Source organism: Pteropus vampyrus, unplaced genomic scaffold (genome assembly GCF_000151845.1).
Source record: "Pteropus vampyrus isolate Shadow unplaced genomic scaffold, Pvam_2.0 Scaffold74, whole genome shotgun sequence".
In the NCBI taxonomy this organism is placed as follows: domain Eukaryota; kingdom Metazoa; phylum Chordata; class Mammalia; order Chiroptera; family Pteropodidae; genus Pteropus; species Pteropus vampyrus.
This window is the reverse complement of record NW_011888855.1, coordinates 8,706,552-8,726,245: the sequence shown is the minus strand read 5'-3', so window position 1 is coordinate 8,726,245 and position 19,694 is coordinate 8,706,552. Positions and strand designations below refer to the sequence as shown.

At 34.0% G+C, this 19,694-nt stretch overlaps 1 protein-coding gene across 5 annotated transcripts in view; it reads left to right on the top strand.

The window, feature by feature from the left end:
* FAM13B (family with sequence similarity 13 member B) overlaps positions 1–19,667 on the top strand; it is a 72,061-nt gene extending 52,394 nt beyond the window's left edge. For 2 of the 5 annotated variants that reach the window (XM_011362379.2, XM_011362382.2), the window contains 13 exons: positions 1,392–1,440; positions 1,848–1,995; positions 4,679–4,744; positions 6,156–6,366; positions 6,986–7,115; positions 7,811–7,892; positions 9,491–9,720; positions 11,543–11,626; positions 11,865–11,960; positions 14,762–14,845; positions 14,939–15,105; positions 15,933–16,034; positions 17,295–19,667. In XM_011362379.2, the coding sequence (XP_011360681.1) occupies positions 1,392–1,440; positions 1,848–1,995; positions 4,679–4,744; positions 6,156–6,366; positions 6,986–7,115; positions 7,811–7,892; positions 9,491–9,720; positions 11,543–11,626; positions 11,865–11,960; positions 14,762–14,845; positions 14,939–15,105; positions 15,933–16,034; positions 17,295–17,418 (1,573 nt within the window). In that variant the 3' untranslated portion in view covers positions 17,419–19,667. The remainder of the gene's footprint in view (positions 1–1,391; positions 1,441–1,847; positions 1,996–4,678; positions 4,745–6,155; positions 6,367–6,985; positions 7,116–7,810; positions 7,893–9,490; positions 9,721–11,542; positions 11,627–11,864; positions 11,961–14,761; positions 14,846–14,938; positions 15,106–15,932; positions 16,035–17,294) is intronic. The other 3 variants (XM_011362383.2, XM_011362380.2, XM_011362381.2) reach the window with 2 other exon arrangements.
* The last annotated feature ends 27 nt before the right edge of the window (positions 19,668–19,694 follow it).

The window sequence follows — 19,694 nt, the reverse complement described above, 5'->3', positions numbered from 1 at the left end:
CAAAGGTAAACTTGCGTTAATGCCATTGTCTCTTTTAATTGTGAGTGGAAACTTGTTCTCTGAGGGTAAGTAAATTCTTTGGAGCCATGTCTCTGGAGCGTCCCCATACTCTGAAGGTCCACAGATTTTCCTGCTTACAGCAGTTCCTTGTGCTTCCTTTCAGGAGGCAGGAATGATCCTCTTCCAGCCCAGGGAGTATTGGAGCTATGGGCTGAAGATATAAGATTAACAGCATTAACAGGCATCCCCAGAATGATGACATCTGGATTTGATAGAACAATAAGGATCCATTTAGTGAGGACTCAAATCTTTTTGGAAAAAGCCCTTTCCTCTTCAACTTGTGTATAGGTTAGCAAACTTGTTTTTAGATCGAAAGAGTTTCTTGGTTAGGTGGATTACATTTTATATGTTTAACACTCATTTTTTTTGAATTTAGATGATTAGATCTTTTAGTGTTAGGGTAGAATTTAGCTCACCCCACCATTTGCTCCCACTCTAAGCAAAATAAGGTCATAAAGCTTGCCAGGGAATTTAGTTGTTTCTCATGCTCAGCAAGAATAAGATAATTATTTGTGTGAGGAGATAACCTACTGTATTTAGATCAAGACTTGTGTTCTGAGTGCACACTATTATGGCAGGGTAGCAGCAGCACCTGTAGGTATCATTGTAAACTGTCACAGTGTCTTTCAGGAGAACTTTCCCATAATAGGCATGTTGATAACCTATTATGATATTAGATGCTCTGTTGACGGGTCATATAGGTGGAGATCATTTGTGACAGCTTGCTGTAATACATGTTCTAAATAGTGGATAGTTTTTTGGGGAAAAAAGGGGTGAATCGATATTAAAAAAATTTCCTGTTTACCTGTTACCATTGTGTTTTGAGGAAGGAGAGGTTTAGAAGTACTAACCATGCTTTGATTGTGCTAGAACATAATCAGATTTAAAATATAGGACATAGCTATACCTTTTAAAAATCATCTTTAAAAGAAAAAAAAAATCTCAGAGTGGGGGAGTGTAAAGCTATTTGGTCAAAACTAATAATTTATTTTACAAAATCTTTTCCATTATACATGCAGTCTTTTTGGTTTTTATTTATTATGGATTTTATTTTTCCTTTTAAAATAGTTTTTTTTTTTGGTGTGGTTATGTGGGAGGGTGGTGAATGTTACTAAATTTTTCTAAACCTGAAGTGATTCTGTGGATCTTTTCAGTAGTGTGTGATTTTCAGATATAGGGCTCCAAAGAATGGGCATATGTCCAGTTGTCATTTTCTTTTCTCACATTGTAAATGCTAACTATATGGGAAAGAGAGGAATCTAGGTCAGACATATGCAATGATAGAGACCTATTTATTCTTAAAAGACTAATAACTTTATTTGTATTTTTAGGAAAGAATACTTGTCATTTGACAATGATAAATTGTCACACTTGATTCTGGTAAGAATTATTTTTCTTTTATGGTTCTTAAAAAATTGACTAGACTTAATCTACCAATTATTATATCTGGCCTTTAACTCGGATTAAATAGGTTTTGGGGAGATTTAAATATAGATACTCTTACCAAATGTTCTATAGTTAAGCAGCAACTTAAATTACCACCTTTGGTTACAAGAAGGTTATGAAAACACTTTCTTGAATTTGGGTCCAAACTTTATCTTTCAGTAATATATGTTATAAAACTGCAAAATTATTTTTGAAAATAGTTTAGATGGTGGGAGTGGGACAGCTGACTGTATAGGCACAGTAAACTAATGAAGACTACACAAAGATATATGCTGGTTGACTTTAAGCTGGGTATGAAAAGCTTCATAGTTGTGAAATGTATTCTTTATTTTAAAATGTAGGATTCTAGTAGCAGGATATGTGATTTGAATGCCAACACTGAATCAGAAGTGCCAGGAGATCAAAATGTTGGTATTCAAGGAGAAGCAGCATGTGTCCATATTCCACATTTAGATCTGAAGAATGTTTCTGATGGTGATAAATGGGAAGGTAATTTTATCCACACATACTAATTTTATTTTATTTTTTGGTAACTGAAATTACCCAAAGCAGTAATGAGATTACTGTCCTTTTATGGACAACCTTTTTCATTTCAATTTTCTGTTCTCTTTTTCATATAGGAAGAGTGAATGGGTGTTTTACTCAAATGCACTAATGATATTATAGGGCGACTAACTTGAAGTTCTTATCCATTGGCTTTGAGGATGGATGTCAGAACTGATTAAAAAAATAAAATCACCTTGGATAGGCTTTCGTTAATTGTTAAACCAGGTTATATCTCCCAGTCTTTGAAAGTCTAGTATGCTAGGACTCAACCACTTTAAAGAGAGGGCTTATATATAGCTACTTCTTCTTAATGATCATCAGGAATACTTTTTTTTAATGATTATTAAGGACATTTCTAAGCAAATATTGTATCATATCCCTATATTAGGTTAGGTTATGAAGGCTTGGGAGCAGGATCCTAGCAAATTTTACAAAGGAGAGAAGTTTGAACTTAAATTTAAAAAGCAAGCTACATGGGTATATGTACCTGTCAAAACTCAGCAAATGTATATTTAAAACTTGCATTTCATTGTGTATGTTTTTCTTTTTTATCAAAGAAACAAAAACTAAATAAATATTGAGCTCCAGTGAATGATTTGTATGCTGAAATGTTTATGGGGAAGTATACCGATATCTGCATTTTACTTTGAAATTCATGAAAAAAAAATAAGATGGTTAATGGGATAGATGAATGTTATCAAGCAAGTTTAGTAAAATGTTAATGGTAGAATCTAGGTGATTGATATATGGATGTTCACTGTAAACATTTTTAAACCTGGCTGTATATTCGTAATTTCAAATAAAATGTTGGGGGTGGGGAGTGGAAGCAAGCAAGCAAATTTGGATCCAGGAGTCCTTTTGGATCATACATCTTCCTTGGTAAAGAGACAACGAGACAACTCAGGAATCTTAGTTCACTTGTTCACTTTGCTTATTTCATCTTTGTCAAGTTAGCTAATGGCATACAGTGGCAATAACAAGAGGAATTGCAATGCCCATACTATGGACTCCTTTTGCCACCTCGTCTACTCACCTCATCACAGTTGGAGTGTTTTTATTTTTTTATTTTTAAGATATAGCCAATTTTTAAAAGCCCTAACCAAGTCATTGTTTGTGTCAACCTTTACTGCTGTCTCCCCACCCACCTCCTTTTTTTTTTGGTCTAGATGTTTGGTATGCCTAGTGGCATATTATGTGTCTTAACTTAGACTAAATCAGGGAGTTATCTTTCATTTGCTTTGTTCTGGGTTATTCAGGACATTTGAAATTTATGAAGATGTTCCCCAGAGTTAGGGAATATATTTGCATCTTGGTGGCAGTGAAGATCAGATGTCCCTCTTATTTATTTACCCTAGCATAGTCACTGAAAAGGAGTGGTGGTCAACAGGGCATCCCTAGAGTTGCAGTAGGCTGGGATTCTGACAAAGGTCTTAATGCTTCTTCCTCTTGGAGGAATGCAGGTAAATAGCCTTTTACAATCCTGAAGGTCCTCATTTTTAAGTTTTCAACATAAAAGAGCAAATGTTTTTCATTGTCTGAGGAGATAGGACATTATCTGTCTAGCTTTAGCTTTTTTAGAAACTTCCCCAAAGAGTACCTAATGCCTGGAGTCTCTTGTTTCTCTGTCAGAATTCACCTCTTATAGCTTGCAGTAAGGAAGGGAGGATAACTATGGACTACTGATTTTCAGTGTCTGATCTGTCCTGTTATCCACCTGGCTCAACAGCCTTGACAAGACCACATAGACCTCCTTCTTTCTGGCTGTACTAAGAGTAGGGATCTGTGACTTTCAGAAACCAAAGAGTTGTAGACATCTCAGTGAACATCTCAGCCACGAACACTGCATGTGCTTGAGAGAGTGGCTGTTAACAGACCATGTTGTTTCTTCCAACTTTGCCACCAATACAAAGATGATTTTCTACAGCTAGGAGTTAGGATGATCTAAATAAAATCTTCCTCAGGAGATCAAATTATGTTAGACCCTAGATACCTTGGAATCAGACATACTTTGTTTAAATGTGACTCTAATAGAGAAGTGAGGTAACTCCAAATAGAGACCCGCCTCACTCTTAAGTGTGTAGGTTTTCTTTTTTGTGTTGCTCAAAGTATAGTCAACAGAATGAAGTTAGCAAGCAGATAGCACATATCTGCCACCGGTGTGATGAATTTGTAGCAGCTATTCAAAAGGTCTTGGCTTTTGATGGAAGTGGACAACATCTTTCCTTCAAATTCTCTTCTGTTAACTCGTGAATGAAAACAATAGGATCTTTTCAAAGAGCAATCATTCTAAGTGAGATATTTTTCTGTCAAACTAATTATACTGAAAAGCTTCAAATAGTACCTGGTTAAGAGTTTCTATTTCTTTAGTTTTATGTTTGAGTTTTAATAAAACAGTTACTACTTTGATTTTTTTGCCTTGCTTGCCGAAATGGAAATGTATGTTTGTGTTTGTTTTTAAAGTGGTTAGTAGTAATTTCTTCGAATAACATTTTTGAGCTAAATGCCTAACTGGTTTTAGGGAAATGTTTTTGGTACCTTTGGCTTTGTGTTAGTTATGTGTATGGTTTGTTCTGACTGTGCTGTGTGTTCACTTTAGTATTTTTTGCCATTTTTTCCATTTTATTAGCGTCATGCCCTATCACTTTCCCCCTCATTGATTTCAAAACAATGCATCTGCAGAGAGATGGGGAGGGTAAGTATGGTTCACCATAGTTTAGTTTTTTTTGCCTTTTTATGGTTCACTTTGTTTGCCTTTTTGTTAGCCCTTCTCCTGCTGCTCCCATATAGTAGGAAAATCGTTCTGGGTTAAAAATGATACCCCTAAAAAAATTGTTTTTATTACTTCTCTTTTCTTTAAACAGGAGCTTTCCTGCAAAATATTTATTACCAGTTAGTATATTTGCTGGGAAGCAGGTACAAGGGTTGCTTTGAAAATCACTTTATTGCTGGCTTTATTACGGGATTGCACGCTTTGTACCTAATCTTTAGTTATCAAATTGATCTGGGCTTTAAAAACAATTATATTTTTATTACCTTGAAGAAAAATGTAATGCTTTAAATTGCTAATGCATAGTTAAACTAAATTATTAAAGTAGCAATCCTTATCTATTGTGTGAAGAAAAAACATTCTTGATTTTTGACACTGTCAAGCCATCTTTACACCCCAAAATACTTAAAACCTCATTTTTATTTTGTTATTGTTAATAGCCATAGCATCAAAGTTTTAAATTGTAATTATAAAGTTAATGTGTAGATGGAAAAGTGAAAAGTGCCCTTCCTCTCTCCCAGACTCCAGTGATATTATCCAGTGATATTTGGAGTATATTTGTGGACTATGTGTTTATCTGTATGTGTTCTGTATGTAATCAAACCTTATATGTGCAAAGAGATCAAATAAATCAACATGACTTCATTTGAGAACATACAGGATAACCAATAAAATAAATGCACTTAAGAACGACAGCTGCTATTAAATTTTATCTTGATAATATTGTTGAGTGTTTAATTATTAAAATATGTATTATGCATAGGAATCCTTTAACAGAAAATTACCACAGTTTAATGTTAGAAACCAGGTGCTGTCAGGTGAGTTAGCTACTCATTTGGAAATTATAACTCATTTTGGAGTTAGCTCTATTCAGTGAGTGTTCTGTATAGCATGGAGAATAGTTTCTTAACATGGCCACTTGACAGTGAAGGGCAATTTATTCACCTGGCAGCATTTGGCTGAGTTAAATTCCCAAAGACTTTTGAGTTTCAAAACGAAGACTTTCCCTACTTGAAAAATAAGTTTTGATATCATTTTAAAGAGCTTGACAGTGTCCTTTCTTGCTTTGTAACTGGGTTCAGAAATTTAAGGTATAACTCCTTATATGAAAAAAGAACTCTGGGCTATAAAAGGAACTGCAGGCAGTTTTTAAACTATAGTAGGCTTTATGAAGATCCTAGTATCCCTTGTTTAAAAAAAAGTATCAAATATTATATGAACCACAACATAATAATATGATTTAAAAGAGCATATAACTTTAGTAGCGTGATTTTTTTTTTTTTTTCCATGTGGAACCAAGAGACCCATGTTACTATTATTTGTGTTTGTTTTACAGAGCCATTTCCTGCTTTTAAGTCTTGGCAGGAAGACTCTGAGTCTGGAGAAGCTCAGCTCTCCCCACAAGCTGGAAGAATGAATCACCACCCCCTGGAAGAGGACTGTCCTCCAGTATTATCACACCGTAGTTTAGATTTTGGGCAAAGCCAGCGTTTCCTACATGATCCAGAAACGTTAGATTCCTCATCTAAAGCACTTTCTTTTGCTAGGTATGTGATTTTTTATGTACTTAGAGGTGATTTCAATTACATACCTAGGTCCTTTGAGAGATTTAATCTTCTAGACCTGCAGTTCAAAGCTTTCTCTCCTATTTCATGAAGCACGTTTTTATAATTTTAAATTATTTGAGTTCCTAAATTCTGAGTTTATTGAGGTGTAGTGTTTGGGGTTTGCTCTCTAATAGACATTTTCTCATGGTGTATTTATTCATTTGATTATTGATGATTGAAATACAGAACTCTGGAAGAGAAGCAGCAAGTGAAGCTTACCAATCTAATGTTTTTATTGTTAAAACCTTAAATTGATTCTGAATGTCAAAACCTTTTCTTTGCAGTTTGAAAACCAAAAGAGTTCTGAATTGCATAGGTATCTTTGTTTTTCTGCCTTTGCCCAAACAGTATTTCATTGATTCCAAATTGTTTTCATCAACACTTGTGTTAGTTAATTTTGTAATCTGTAACACTGTAGCATGTTTCCTTCTTTAAATCTGTTTTTTAGTGTTAGGGATATATTTCTTGGAAATAATATCATGTTATATGAGGGCAATAAGAGATATGGTGTTCATAACTTGAAAATTTAACACAGTGTTCACCTCTTGGTCTCATTTAGGATTCGAAGATCATCCTTTAGTTCAAAAGATGAAAAAAGAGAAGACAGATCACCATATCAGTTGGTCAAGAAACTTCAGAAAAAAATCAGACAATTTGAAGAACAATTTGAAAGGGAAAGAAATAGCAAGGTAAGTTTGTAGCATTGTGCAGCAGTGAGGCAGAACTTTGGAAGGGGGAGAAGCTTCTTTGGAGAGCCTTAGTCTGTTTATCTCTTTTCCAGGAGATGGAATGAATCTGAGATGCCCAGAGCAATAGTGATCATCTAGAGCTGAGATTATGTAGATCCTTAGTCTCTTAGTCCTAGGCTAGTGTTCTTGCTATTGGCAGTTTTATATTTCCATGGTCAAAACAGCCTGTAGAATTTTTAAGGTAAATACTTTAATTGAAAAATCTTGTTAATGCTATTTCTGCTCCCTCAAGGGTGGCAGGCAGAGAAAGAGAGAGTTTAATAATTTTTGATGACAAATAATATCATAAATTTAATAATAAATTTACAACGTGTAATAGCAATAATTTAATAATTAAATTTAATATTAAATAATAAATTTAATCTGATAATTTAATAATTTGATCATGCAAAGTGGAAAGAGCCCTATACATGGAGTCAGAAGACCTATATTCAAATCTGGCTTGTGTCAATTGCTAGATCCTGCTTTGAGAACTTTACTTAATATACTGCCTTATCTACTTGAAATAAGGTAAGAAGAAATGAGGATTGAGTGAAATCTCTACTGCTGGAATAGTAAAATATTCCTTTGGCTTAAATTAACATAACCATTGCTTACCACAAAGATATCAGTAATTCTTTTCCTCAATTTTTCAGCCTTCCTACAGTGATATTGCAGCCAACCCAAAGGTATTAAAATGGATGACAGAGCTTACAAAACTGCGGAAGCAAATTAAAGGTATAAAATGTGCCATTTTTGTAATACATTTGCATTTTTAAAATATTCTTCATAATGTCTATGAGAATTATAATTTTGATTATTTTAATAATTTAAAATCTTGGAACACTGTTTACCAAAAGTAAAAGTTTTCTTTTGTTCTTTAGTTATAGTCAAAGTTGGGGCACTATATTATAGTCTTCCAAATGTCTTTCCTGTGTTTTATTTATTTATTTTTTTCCCTGTGTTTTAATTAGTTGTATTCTTTTGAAAAATAGCTTGTATATTCATAAGTGATACTATATTTATAAAATTTATCTGAAATATATTTCAGATGTTAAACTGTTTTGGTTTTTGTAGGTATTTCAGCTAAGACTAAGAATATCTAATAATGTTTATACTACAAAGACCAAATTGTAAGTCTCAAATCAAAAACTAGGTCTTATGTTACTGGGTGTCAATCCAGTACATTAGTTACTAAGGTATATTTACTTTGTGTTTAGTGAGCATGTTTTAAAATAATTGTTAATACTTTAAAAATTATCTGTACCAAGTATGGGTTTATAATCTGTAGTATCACATTTTGGTTTATTCATTTGAATTTATTCAACCAAATTTTTTAGTATTGTTAAGTACCAGGTACGTATAGACATCTAAGGCTAAAACAGTGAACAAGACAGTGTCCCTACTGTTATTGAGTTTATACTCTTAAGGTTAAGATAAGTTCTCTTCTTTCTTCTTTAGAATTGTTTTCTACAGCTCTGTTAAGCATTCCTTATTTAATGCCAGTTTCCAACCAAATTGTCATTAAACAAGAAAAATTAGTTCCCAACTAATTTTTCAATTTTCTTTCACTCTTATTGTCCTATAGTCCATTCTCTTCATTGTAGCCAGAATTACCTTTTAAAAAAACTCTGTTACTATCTTGTTCCAAGTCCTTTAGTGGGCCACCCTTTCCACTTAGAATAAAGTCCAAATTCCTTGCCATGGCTTTCAAGGTCTTGCATACTCTGCCCTTTGCCCACTTTATCACTTTCCTCTCTCATTTTCTGTTCCTTAAACATGCTATGCTTCAGGGCCTATGCACTGGCTATAGCCTCTTCCCTTAAATTTCCTATACTACATTATCTCCTTATTCCATGTTTAAGTAGGATATCACTATCTCAGAAAGGCCTTCTATGTTAGTCCCGTCCAATGTAGTTGTTCTTCTACAAAACACATTCCTTTTAGCACTGTGATGCCATCCTATTTTATCTTCTTCATAGCACTTGGCACTCTTTGTAATTATTTTTTTTATGATTATTACTACTTGGTTTTTGTTTTTATTTCCCTGAGTATATGCTCCATGAAAATAGGGACCATGTCTGTTTCTCCAGTTCTTATCAGAACATTTTACTTCAGTAGGCTTTCTATGAATATTGATTGAAAGAATGAATAGTATAGCTCTTTTGCTATATGTATAATTTCAGTACTTCATGTGCCCTTGAACTATCTGAGCCTGTGTGCTGTTAATGTATGTTGTCCTGTTGTATATCTTGTTCACTGAGTACTTTTTTGATCTATTTGCATTTTAGCTAAAATCAGTATTACTGATGTATCCTCTTGGTTCTCCAATGTAGATGCAAAACACAAAAGCTCTGATGGAGAATTTGTACCTCAGACACGTCCACGTAGTAACACTCTTCCAAAAAGCTTTGGCTCTTCTCTAGACCATGAAGATGAAGACAATGAAGATGAAGCCAGGGTCATTCAGAAAGAGAAGAAGCCATCTAAGGAAGCAACACTTGAACTTATTCTGAAAAGACTGAAAGAAAAACGTGTTGAGAGGTGTCTTCCAGAAGATATCAAAGTAATCTTGAGCTATGGTGTTTGCCCAGACTAGCCGTTAGAGTCCCCGAAACAAAATAAGTACCACAGTGACATAGAGTATGTCTAAGTAATCTAAATGGCCTGAGTCTGCACCCCAAGTTTGCAGATGTAGAAACACGTTTTTATCAGCATACCAGAATTGCCCTATCTTTCAGGAACTGAATCACAATAATAAGACTAAACAAACTAAAATGCTGATATGTTCATTTGTATTGAAGGCATTTGGTAAGATGAGTGTATAAAGAGCATGAAACAACTTGAATTTGAATCCTGGCTTTGTATCTTAATAGTTATATATATTGAGCTCTTAGTTTATGCCTGGCACTGACTGGTTATATTCTGTGCATTCTGCCATTGAGCCCCTTTGACAGCCCTGCTACTATGTGAATGTGATTATGTACATTAAAATACACAATATGGTTGTTATAAGAATTGAATGAATTGTTTTGAGGAACCGTTAGTCACTAAAGCCCATGCCTAGGTCAGTCCTGGTCAAAGTACCTGGCAGCCCCAATCATTTATCAGATGAGATTTGCTGAGAATAGAGAGGTAGATGATCTCACGTGAACCTTTGTCTAGGCAATGATGAGTACTAATGCGAATTCCTATCTTGACAACAGAACACAACTCTTTCATATGAATATTAGTCTTCCTCCCCTTTGAACAGAGCTGGAGTAGAAATTCTAATTGCTTCTCTCCTCTAACTTTCTTGTTTTTGGATTTTGTATTAGACTAACTCCTCCTCTCCTTAAATGATTTTGATTGGATTAGCTTTATTCAGATTCATTGTCCTAGATTTAAGGCTTGAATTTGAAATCACAATGTTTTCATAGAGTCTATACCCAGCTGTCCTCTACTGAATGTACATAATTTAAAGTGGTACTTGTTCTAGGAAGATAATATTCAGGATAATTTTTTTTTTACCTCTTATTTCACTCTGGTGAGAAACAGATAGTATTATCTAGTCCTGGGGTTAAGTAGACAGTTTATTTGGTCTAGTGTTAAAGGGTGGTGTGTGGGACATTGGTTCACTGGGATGTTAAAAGGTCCTATGGAATAAATGGAGAAGTTTCTATGGGCAGGTAAATTTGGGGTGTCATGTCTACTCTAGTACCATTTAGAGTGCTAAAAGTTATGAGAAGAGTATTACAATGTAAAAAAAGTGCCAGATGAAGGGAAACTAGAATCATAGAGTAGGAGTCTAAGATGAAAATTGACATTGTTTTTTTAAGGTCTTTCCACTATATTGCTATCAGATTTTCTTAATTGTTTAGGAGAAATATTGGATTACAGGACCTGTGCTGTGCATGCATGTGCTTTTGTATGTGTATCCACATACACCAAATTATAGTTATAATGTCAGTAAAAGACTGTGCAAAGTTAAATAATAGGCATTTATGTGTACTTACTGTGTGCTAGGTAGGCACTGTTGCAACTGCCTTTAACAACATATTAACTCATTTAGTTCTCATTTGAGCCCTATGAGGTAGGATGAAGTATCCTGTCTTATAGATTAGGATGTTGAATAAAAAGTGGTTAAGTGACTTAACTAGAGTCACTAAGCTGGTATTCATAACTTATTCAGATAAAAGATAAATTAAGCCACCAAAGAGGATCGCTACCTACTTACTTGAAGACCAGATTCTACAGGAAACTGAGATATGTTGCCTGCAAATCCCCTAGCAAAGGATGTATTATTAGCCTAGGCTGGGTGGTGATGGCCTGCCCTTTCAACTTAATTGTTTACATTGTGGGAGTGAGGACAATAACAGTGCTAATGGAAGTTTCTTTTTCCCCTCTAGAAAATGACAAAAGATAATTTGGTAGAAGAGAAAACTTCTCTCCAGAAAAGTCTTCTTTACTATGAAAGCCAACATGGAAGGCCGGTAATGTCTCTCTTACTAAAAACATTTGATTTTTTATCTTAAGAGGACAAATCACTTTTGAGGCCCACATATTCAGAGCTGTTTTATAGAGCACCGTTTCCTACATTTGGAATATTGCCTACTTATTTAAAATAACTTTTTAAAACTTGGTGGGGGAGGGTGGTTAGTCATATTGCTTAATGTTTTAGACATTTTAGATTCCTGATTAATTTATTAATTTTCACTTTTCTTGCTTCAGGTGACCAGAGAAGAAAGGCACATTGTTAAACCTCTCTATGAAAGATACAGACTTGTAAAGCAGATGTTGACAAGAGCTAGCATCACTCCTGTCCTTGTAAGTAAAACATGCAAATATTTATCTAGTTAATTTACCAAGACCTACTCTTTTAAAAACAGTTATTATGGTAGTATATGGGAGAAAGACACAGCCAGGATAGCAAGAATTGTATATGCAAGGTGAGGTTATTACCTTTAAAAGAATAGGAAATTACTAATAAGTACCTGCTGCTATCTCCTACGCACTTTTATAAGCATTTTTATGTATGATTATGTCATTAAATCCTGATAAGTCATAACAGATAACAGATAATAGCCTCATTTTACAGTTGATGAAGCTGAGGCTCAAGAATGATGTTGCCCAGGGTCACCTACATTGTAGAATTAGAAAACCTACATTTCAGACATTTCCCTACTTTCTTTCCATTTAAATTCATGTCTTTGAAAATACATTAGTTTTGTGATGAACGTTCTGATCACTTAAGTTGCACAGTAATATAAACTGATTTTTTTCAAGTTTATCTTTTTACATGAAAAAGTTCAGTAAAGTCTTGCTTATTCATATTCATTTACATTTTTAGAGAAAAAATGAAAACTAATACTTACATGCAAATTAAGCGTCGTCCCCAAATTAACCATTAAATAGTATGGCTCTAGATTTCTCTCAGGCTCAAGTAGAAAACAGTGTGTAGCCCATTTTGCATCATCTCATAGGAATTAATTTACAGGAGCTTATGGTTTGCTTAGGCTTGCAGGCCATTTTCATGTCAGTAGCCACTTGCATGGGGATTTCCTTGAGGCTTGACCACCTGACTACTCGTTAGAAGGTTCATATTGCCCTTCTGAGCACGTTTTATTTAGCCCTCATATCAACTAATTCTTTTTTAATTAGCCATTGTTTTAGTTAGCCATCTCAGCAGTATTTTAATTAGATATAGTCAGTTTTCTTTGAACAAGGGAAAAAATCCTGTTATAGTTTATATACTTTGCACTTAAGAGTTTATTTAATATAGATTTTATTCTTTGATTACAAGGTATTTTTTCATAATTCCATAATAGTATAGTCTTTAAATTTCTTTATGAAAACCATTTTAGAATTCCACAAGTTAAAAAAAAATAGAATTCAACAAGTTTATTTTTAGAAACTTAGTCAATAGAAAACATTTCTAGATCTTACAGACTCCCAGATATAACTATCATAAAAAGAAATTTGGAGTATAAAAGTTAAGCTAAGACAATTCAGTAGGAAAGAATAGTTTTTCAACAAATGGTGCTCAGACAAGTGGATATCCACGTTCAAAAAAAAAAAGATGAATTTAGACTTCTACTGCACACAAAACTTATCTTAAAATGAATTATAGATCTAAATAAGACCTAAAACTGTAAAACTTAGGAAATAGAGGAATAAATCTTTGTGACCTTGGATTAGGCAGTGTTTTCTTGGATATGACACATAAAACATAATGACAAAAAAAATGAATTGGACTTTATGAAAATTAAAAATTTTGTGCATCAAAGTTTTGGACACTTAAAAAAGTGAAAAGACAGTCCGCAGAACAGGAGAAAATTTTGCAAATCATGTATCTAATAAAGGACTTTATCCAGAATATGTGAAGAGCTCTTATAACTCAATAATAAAAAGATAAATAGCTCAATTAAAAATAGACAAAGGATTTAAATAGACATTACTCCAGAGAAGATATATAAATAGCTATTAAATACATGAGATGTTCACTATCATTAGTCATTAGGAAGTGCAAATAACCACATTCAGATACCACTTTATACCCACTAGTATAATAAAAACAGATAACAATAGTATTGGCAAGGATATGGAGAAATTTAAAGTCTTAGACACGGCTGATTGGAATGTAAAATGGTACAGCCACTTTGAAAAACAGTTTGACAGTTTCTCAAACTGTTAAATACAGATTAAATACAGAGTTACCATATGATCTAGCAGTGCTCCTCCTATATATGCCAAAGAGAATTGAAAACATATGTCTACACAAAAACTTGTACACAGTTTTTATAGTGTTATTCATAAAGCCAAAATGAGGAAATAATCCTAATGTCCAGCAACTGATGGATAAATAAAAGTGTTATATAGTGGAATATTATTCCATATAGTGGAATATTATTCAGCCATAAAAAAGAAGTACTCATACATGCTACAAGATGTATAAAACTTGAAAATATTTATGCTAAGTGAAAGAAGCCAAACACAAAAGGCTGCATGTTGTATGATTCCAATATATGAAATATCTAGAATAGGGCAACAGAAAATAGATAAGTGCTTGCCCAGGGCTAGAGGGAGTGGGACATGAATAACAGCTGATGAGTATAGGGTTTTTTGTGGGGATAAGGCTGATGAAGTATTCTGGAAGTAGATAATGGTGATGGTTGTACAATTTCTGAATACTAAAACCACTAAAGTGTACACTCTTAAAAGTTTATTTTATGGTATGTGAATTATATCTCAGTGAAGCTGTTATTTTTTATAAAGGAGTTGTAAAGGGGTCCTCAGGCCAAAATGGTTGATAGCTATTGTTAAAAAGAAAAATGCTCCCAATTAAATTATATGTCACACTTTCTTTTATCGTTTAGAATTTTAAAAATATTTTCTGAATGAACTTTTAGTTTTATCTAAACGTAAATTTCATTTATCTCTTTTGTGTATACATAACAAGAAAATAACATATAAGCAAAAAGAAGTTTACTAAGGAACTCCTGAAAAATTAAAAGCAAATGGTTAGGATTTTGAAAATGAAGTTTACTATCTGTTCCATACTGAAGTGAAGCTTCATTGAACACTTTAAATACTTAAAATGTAAATCATTTGTATGTTAATTGTTACAGGGATCTCCATCCACAAAGCGAAGGGGTCAGATGTTACAACCAATCATAGAAGGAGAAACTGCACATTTTTTTGAAGAAATCAAGGTAGTCCTTAAGAGAAACCATTCTCTGATCTCTTTTTAGAGGAATAGTTGAAAGTCATGGCCTGTTTGATTCTCTGTTTGGGTATCTTTTTAGGAAGAAGAAGAAGAAGAAGGTATTAGTCTGTCCTCTGAGTTAACTGATATCTTGAAAACCGCTGTACAGGCACAGTCTTCATTGGAAAACTCAGAATCTGATGTTGAAGAAAATCAAGAAAAACTGGCTCTGGATCTTCGATTGTCAAGTACTCGAGCAGCCTCTATGTATGTATACTGGTTTTTTATTTTAGCCTATTTGTATAATAAAATTTATATGCCAAGAAATTCATTATTAAATAATCAAGCACTTGGAATTAATGCAATGCCCAAGATATACTCTTTTTAAAAAATATGATTTACAGGAGTGGCACCATAGTTAGTGGTTAGCACGTCTGCTTTACACGCAGAAGGTCCTGGGTTCGCTCCCTAGGCGGAGCTGCGGACCATACTCCGGATATGCCAGGCCCGCCGAGTGAGCTGGGGTGCCAGGCCCAAGGTACACACCCCAAGCTCGTGGGAGGAGACACCCCGCCTTCAAAGATCCAGTTCTTAAGGGGAAATGGCAACATCCATAGGTCAGGGGTGGAAGTGTGGGGGGAGGGGAAGGAATTAAAGAAGGGGGAAAAAAATGATTTACAGATACATGTTGTTATTCACATTTTCTTTTATTCAACATTAGTGTATTTTGAAATTTTTAAAACAAAAATCCTACATTTGCTGTATAACAAAGTACAGGAGCCAGCTGAGACTCATCTGTCGGTATATTCTCTATCATATCAGCTTCTTCACCTAATATTGTATCTGACTGTGGTTCTCAGCCCTGGCTTCACTTTAGGATCATCTAGGAAGACTTTTTTTTTTTAAGTACCGCTATAAAGTCCTACCTGCAGTTATTCTGATTTAGTTAGTCCCAAGTGGAGCTTGGGCATTGATATATTTTAAAAGCATCCCAGCTGACTTTAGTTTGCAGCAGTTAGTTTGAACCACTCTTTAAGAACATAATGAATCAGTAGTACCCTTTCAATAATATTTTCTTCTCATTTCAATTTTAGGCCTGAATTACTGGAACAACTTTGGAAAGCCAGAGCTGAAAAAAAGAAACTACGTAAAACATTACGAGAATTTGAAGAAGCATTTTATCAACAAAATGGAAGGTTTGTAGAGCATCACAACATTGAGTACTATTTTTCCTTAAACTCACAAGTGCTCATATGTTAAAGAAATATACAGAAATAGAAATAAAGTGTGCATATAAGGATATTAGCATTGAAAATAAAACTAAAAAACATTCTTTTATATTTCCAAGCCCTGCTATTAATATCAAAAAAAGGTCAGAGCTAGAGAAAACAACATGTGATAAAATATTTTAAGGTTGTCCTAGGGAGGCTTGGTTGAGTGGCAACTATTTTATGTTCTTTAATTCTACATCCTCACCTTTTGGAAATGTTTGTGAAATGAGATGTTTCTCCTTTTTAGAAAGTGTCTCATAACACGAGGGCTATCTTCAGTTAGTTAGGATTCTTATACTGAGACCATTGCTGCTTAGGCTACATGTTAGTCACTCCAGGCTGCCCATTTCCAAATGGTGTAACAGGGTGGCAGTCATGTGGCTCTTGTAATACAATATGGCAAGTTGCCTTTGTCTCACTGGGTAATGCATAGTTGACTCAGTGAGGCTCTTTTAAAAGTAAAAAAAAATACATTCTAATTCAAATGATGACCAGAAATGAGGGCTATCTCAGGTCTCAGAAAAGTTTTTCCATGTAACTGGGTGGTCTTACCAAGCCAATGGCTGTATTACAAATTCCAAAATATGTTTACTTTAATTTGAGAGTCTCCTATATAGGTTGGCAAAAATAGTTTTAAAAAAATATCAAATGCAGGAATGCATCTTCCAAGTACCTTCTAATTCTTTGTTTTATTGGAAGAAAACTTTGCTTATACTTAGGATGGTTTGATGCTTTACCTAGTGTTAAACTGAATTACAGAGGGTCATTAATATAAAGCGAGGAAACTACTTTTTTGCTGCAGGTAAGATGTTTTACTTTTACATCTCGCTTCACTGAAGCCACAGTTAATGTATGAAATGACTCGTGGTCCTCTAGCAATTAATATATATGCACAGACCTGACAGAACTTAGCATTGTATATTTTATTAAAATATTATGTCTAGTTATCATTGATAAGTATAGCATTTAATTTGTCAATAAATCCATCAAAAATAAAAATATTTTTGGAATGTTCCTTGGGGATAGGGAGAATTAGTTCAATAACAATTTTTCTTGCAGAGCAATTTTTTATTTGAACTTAAATTTTGGTAACATTATATCTTACATTACAACAACTCTCAGGACTTTATTATAAAATATTCTAGGTGATCTCTAGAATGTTACAGATTTTATTTTCTCCCGTAGGAATGCCCAGAAAGAGGATCGTGTTCCAGTGCTTGAGGAGTACAGGGAGTACAAGAAAATTAAAGCCAAGCTTAGGCTTCTTGAAGTTCTTATCAGCAAACAAGATTCTTCAAAATCCATATAAAATATGTTTCTTGAAAACATCATAAAATCGGTTGTATTCCCTGAAGCTGTCATCGTGTGTACTTGGCTGGTACTTGAGTTCATTTTGTCAGACACTCAGAGAGTCTCATTTTGTCCTTGGTTGTGGTGCCACTAGAGAAATGATGGGGGTGGTAAGTAGACCCTCTCTAGGGAGCACAGTGTTCCATCTTAACCACAGACTGTCCTCTTCACCTTTAGCAAACATCTAGTTTTCTTCATTGTTTTGCACTACAAATACATCCTGTTAGCAAAAGACTAGTATTTTATCCTTTCAACTTCAAGAACTTCGGAAATACAAGCTTTTTGTTATTACCAACTTTATTTTTTTTTTTTTCATTACTGAAGATAATTGAGAGGAGAATCTTCACATTGAATTCTTCAGTTGCCTTTTTCTTACAGAATGACTGAAATTTTGAAAGAAAGGCCTATAAATGCACGTATGCAACTATGTTCTATGTTTTCCTAGAAAACCAAAATCAACTGAAATTTGAAGTCCTACTGTGGAATACATTTCTGTTTAATTCCCAAAGTGACACTTTTTCACAGGTAGTATGTTAGCAAAAATTCGCAATTCATTGGTCCAACAGCTCCTGGATGAAAAGAACAGAGGGTAGACCAAAAAGTGACCTTGCTTATTAGTATAGTGAAAACACACATCACACATCATGCACAGAACTGAATCATATCACATGCTGCCTATGGGACTTAAGTTACTGTTTGTTTCCTCAGTTACTGTTTATCAGCTGATGATGATGTGATTTGTCTGCATCAGATCCTATTTTTTTTTTCCCTTACCCACTTCCAGATAATGTGAGAAAATAGCCATGTCAGTATGTAGGAATTCTGATGGTGCTTAGATTTGTGTGTTAAATCAGAAGGGCCTAAATTGGCAAAAGAATCATTATGCCTGAAGTAAATCTGTTCTTAACAAGGGCTATACCACTGCATTTTTACATGTACCTTCAGGGGCTTGCATCTTTTTTTTTCCCTCTTAATCGGCAAAATTCATAAAGAAAACGCCCTCTAAAGAGACCACCTTTTGCTCAGTCACATGCTGTTTAAAGCAGCTGGTTACAAGATGTATAGTGGTATGCCCCTTGTCGTATACTCTTAAGGATATCTTTTGTCTTTGGCTTTGCATAGCTTTTTTTCAGGTACTCTCCTGGTATTCTGCTAATCATTTTCACAGAAAGGTGACTTTATTTGTGCTAACAATATAATAGTCATTAGTAGCATATTCTGGTCAGGCTTAATCTAAGTGTTAATTTTTTTCCTGGTGCTTTTTTGGATTGATGAGTGTCTTTGATTGTGCCCATGTTTTGCATGCAGTGACTCATGCATGGTTTTCTTAACTAGCTAATATTAACAATATGTTTCATGCAAAAATGGACTTTTGCAACATCCTTTAATAAGATGAGGGAAGCATGAACCTCAGACTTCTGGCACTATTACATAGTAAGCACATGAAGTAGCTTGATAATAAGTAGCATTTCTAGTACTTCACATTTCATCTGTGTGTGCAATGCCTTTTTTTTGTGGGGAGGGAATATTCATTAGTAGTGAATATGTAGTTGGGGAATAAAGCACTAAATCCAGTCCTTTTTGTGTGGTTTCCTTTTGATACAGCTAGGTTGGTTATTCATAATGTATACCTAAAAAAGTGAAATTTAAAACGCCAAAAGATCACTTTGATTTGAATCTATCATGCAGTGTACATTTAGTTATTTTAATTTCTTTCAGTCTCCAGACCGGAGTATATCCAAACATCTAATTTAATGTGCACTGTATATTGTTTTATATGAATATTTTATTTTATATACCACATGCAAAAATGTCCATATGCACTATTTAAATGTTTTAAATAATATATTCCTTCTTTATAATGCTAAATCTATATGAGTACCATATTTTTATAAGTCAGCGGCCTGACTGGTTTCATTTTAGAATTAACAGCTGCTTCACGATGTTGGTTATTCACTGTTAATGTTTGGCTGCAAGTAGAATAGATAAAAGTGGCATGGCAGCACTTATGCTGTGTGACAATATTGTGTGTCATAGTTGAGCAGTAGGTAAAATTAGGCAGTTTGTAATAGTTTTACTTTGATATAAGTAAAAACTGTATATCTATATACAAATGTTATATAGATATATATGACCACCAGTATAATTGCATTGGAATGTCTGGCACTTCATTGTATAGACTTTTGTAATAAAAGAACTTAAATGTTCTGTCATTGTAAATGTTTTTTTTTTTTT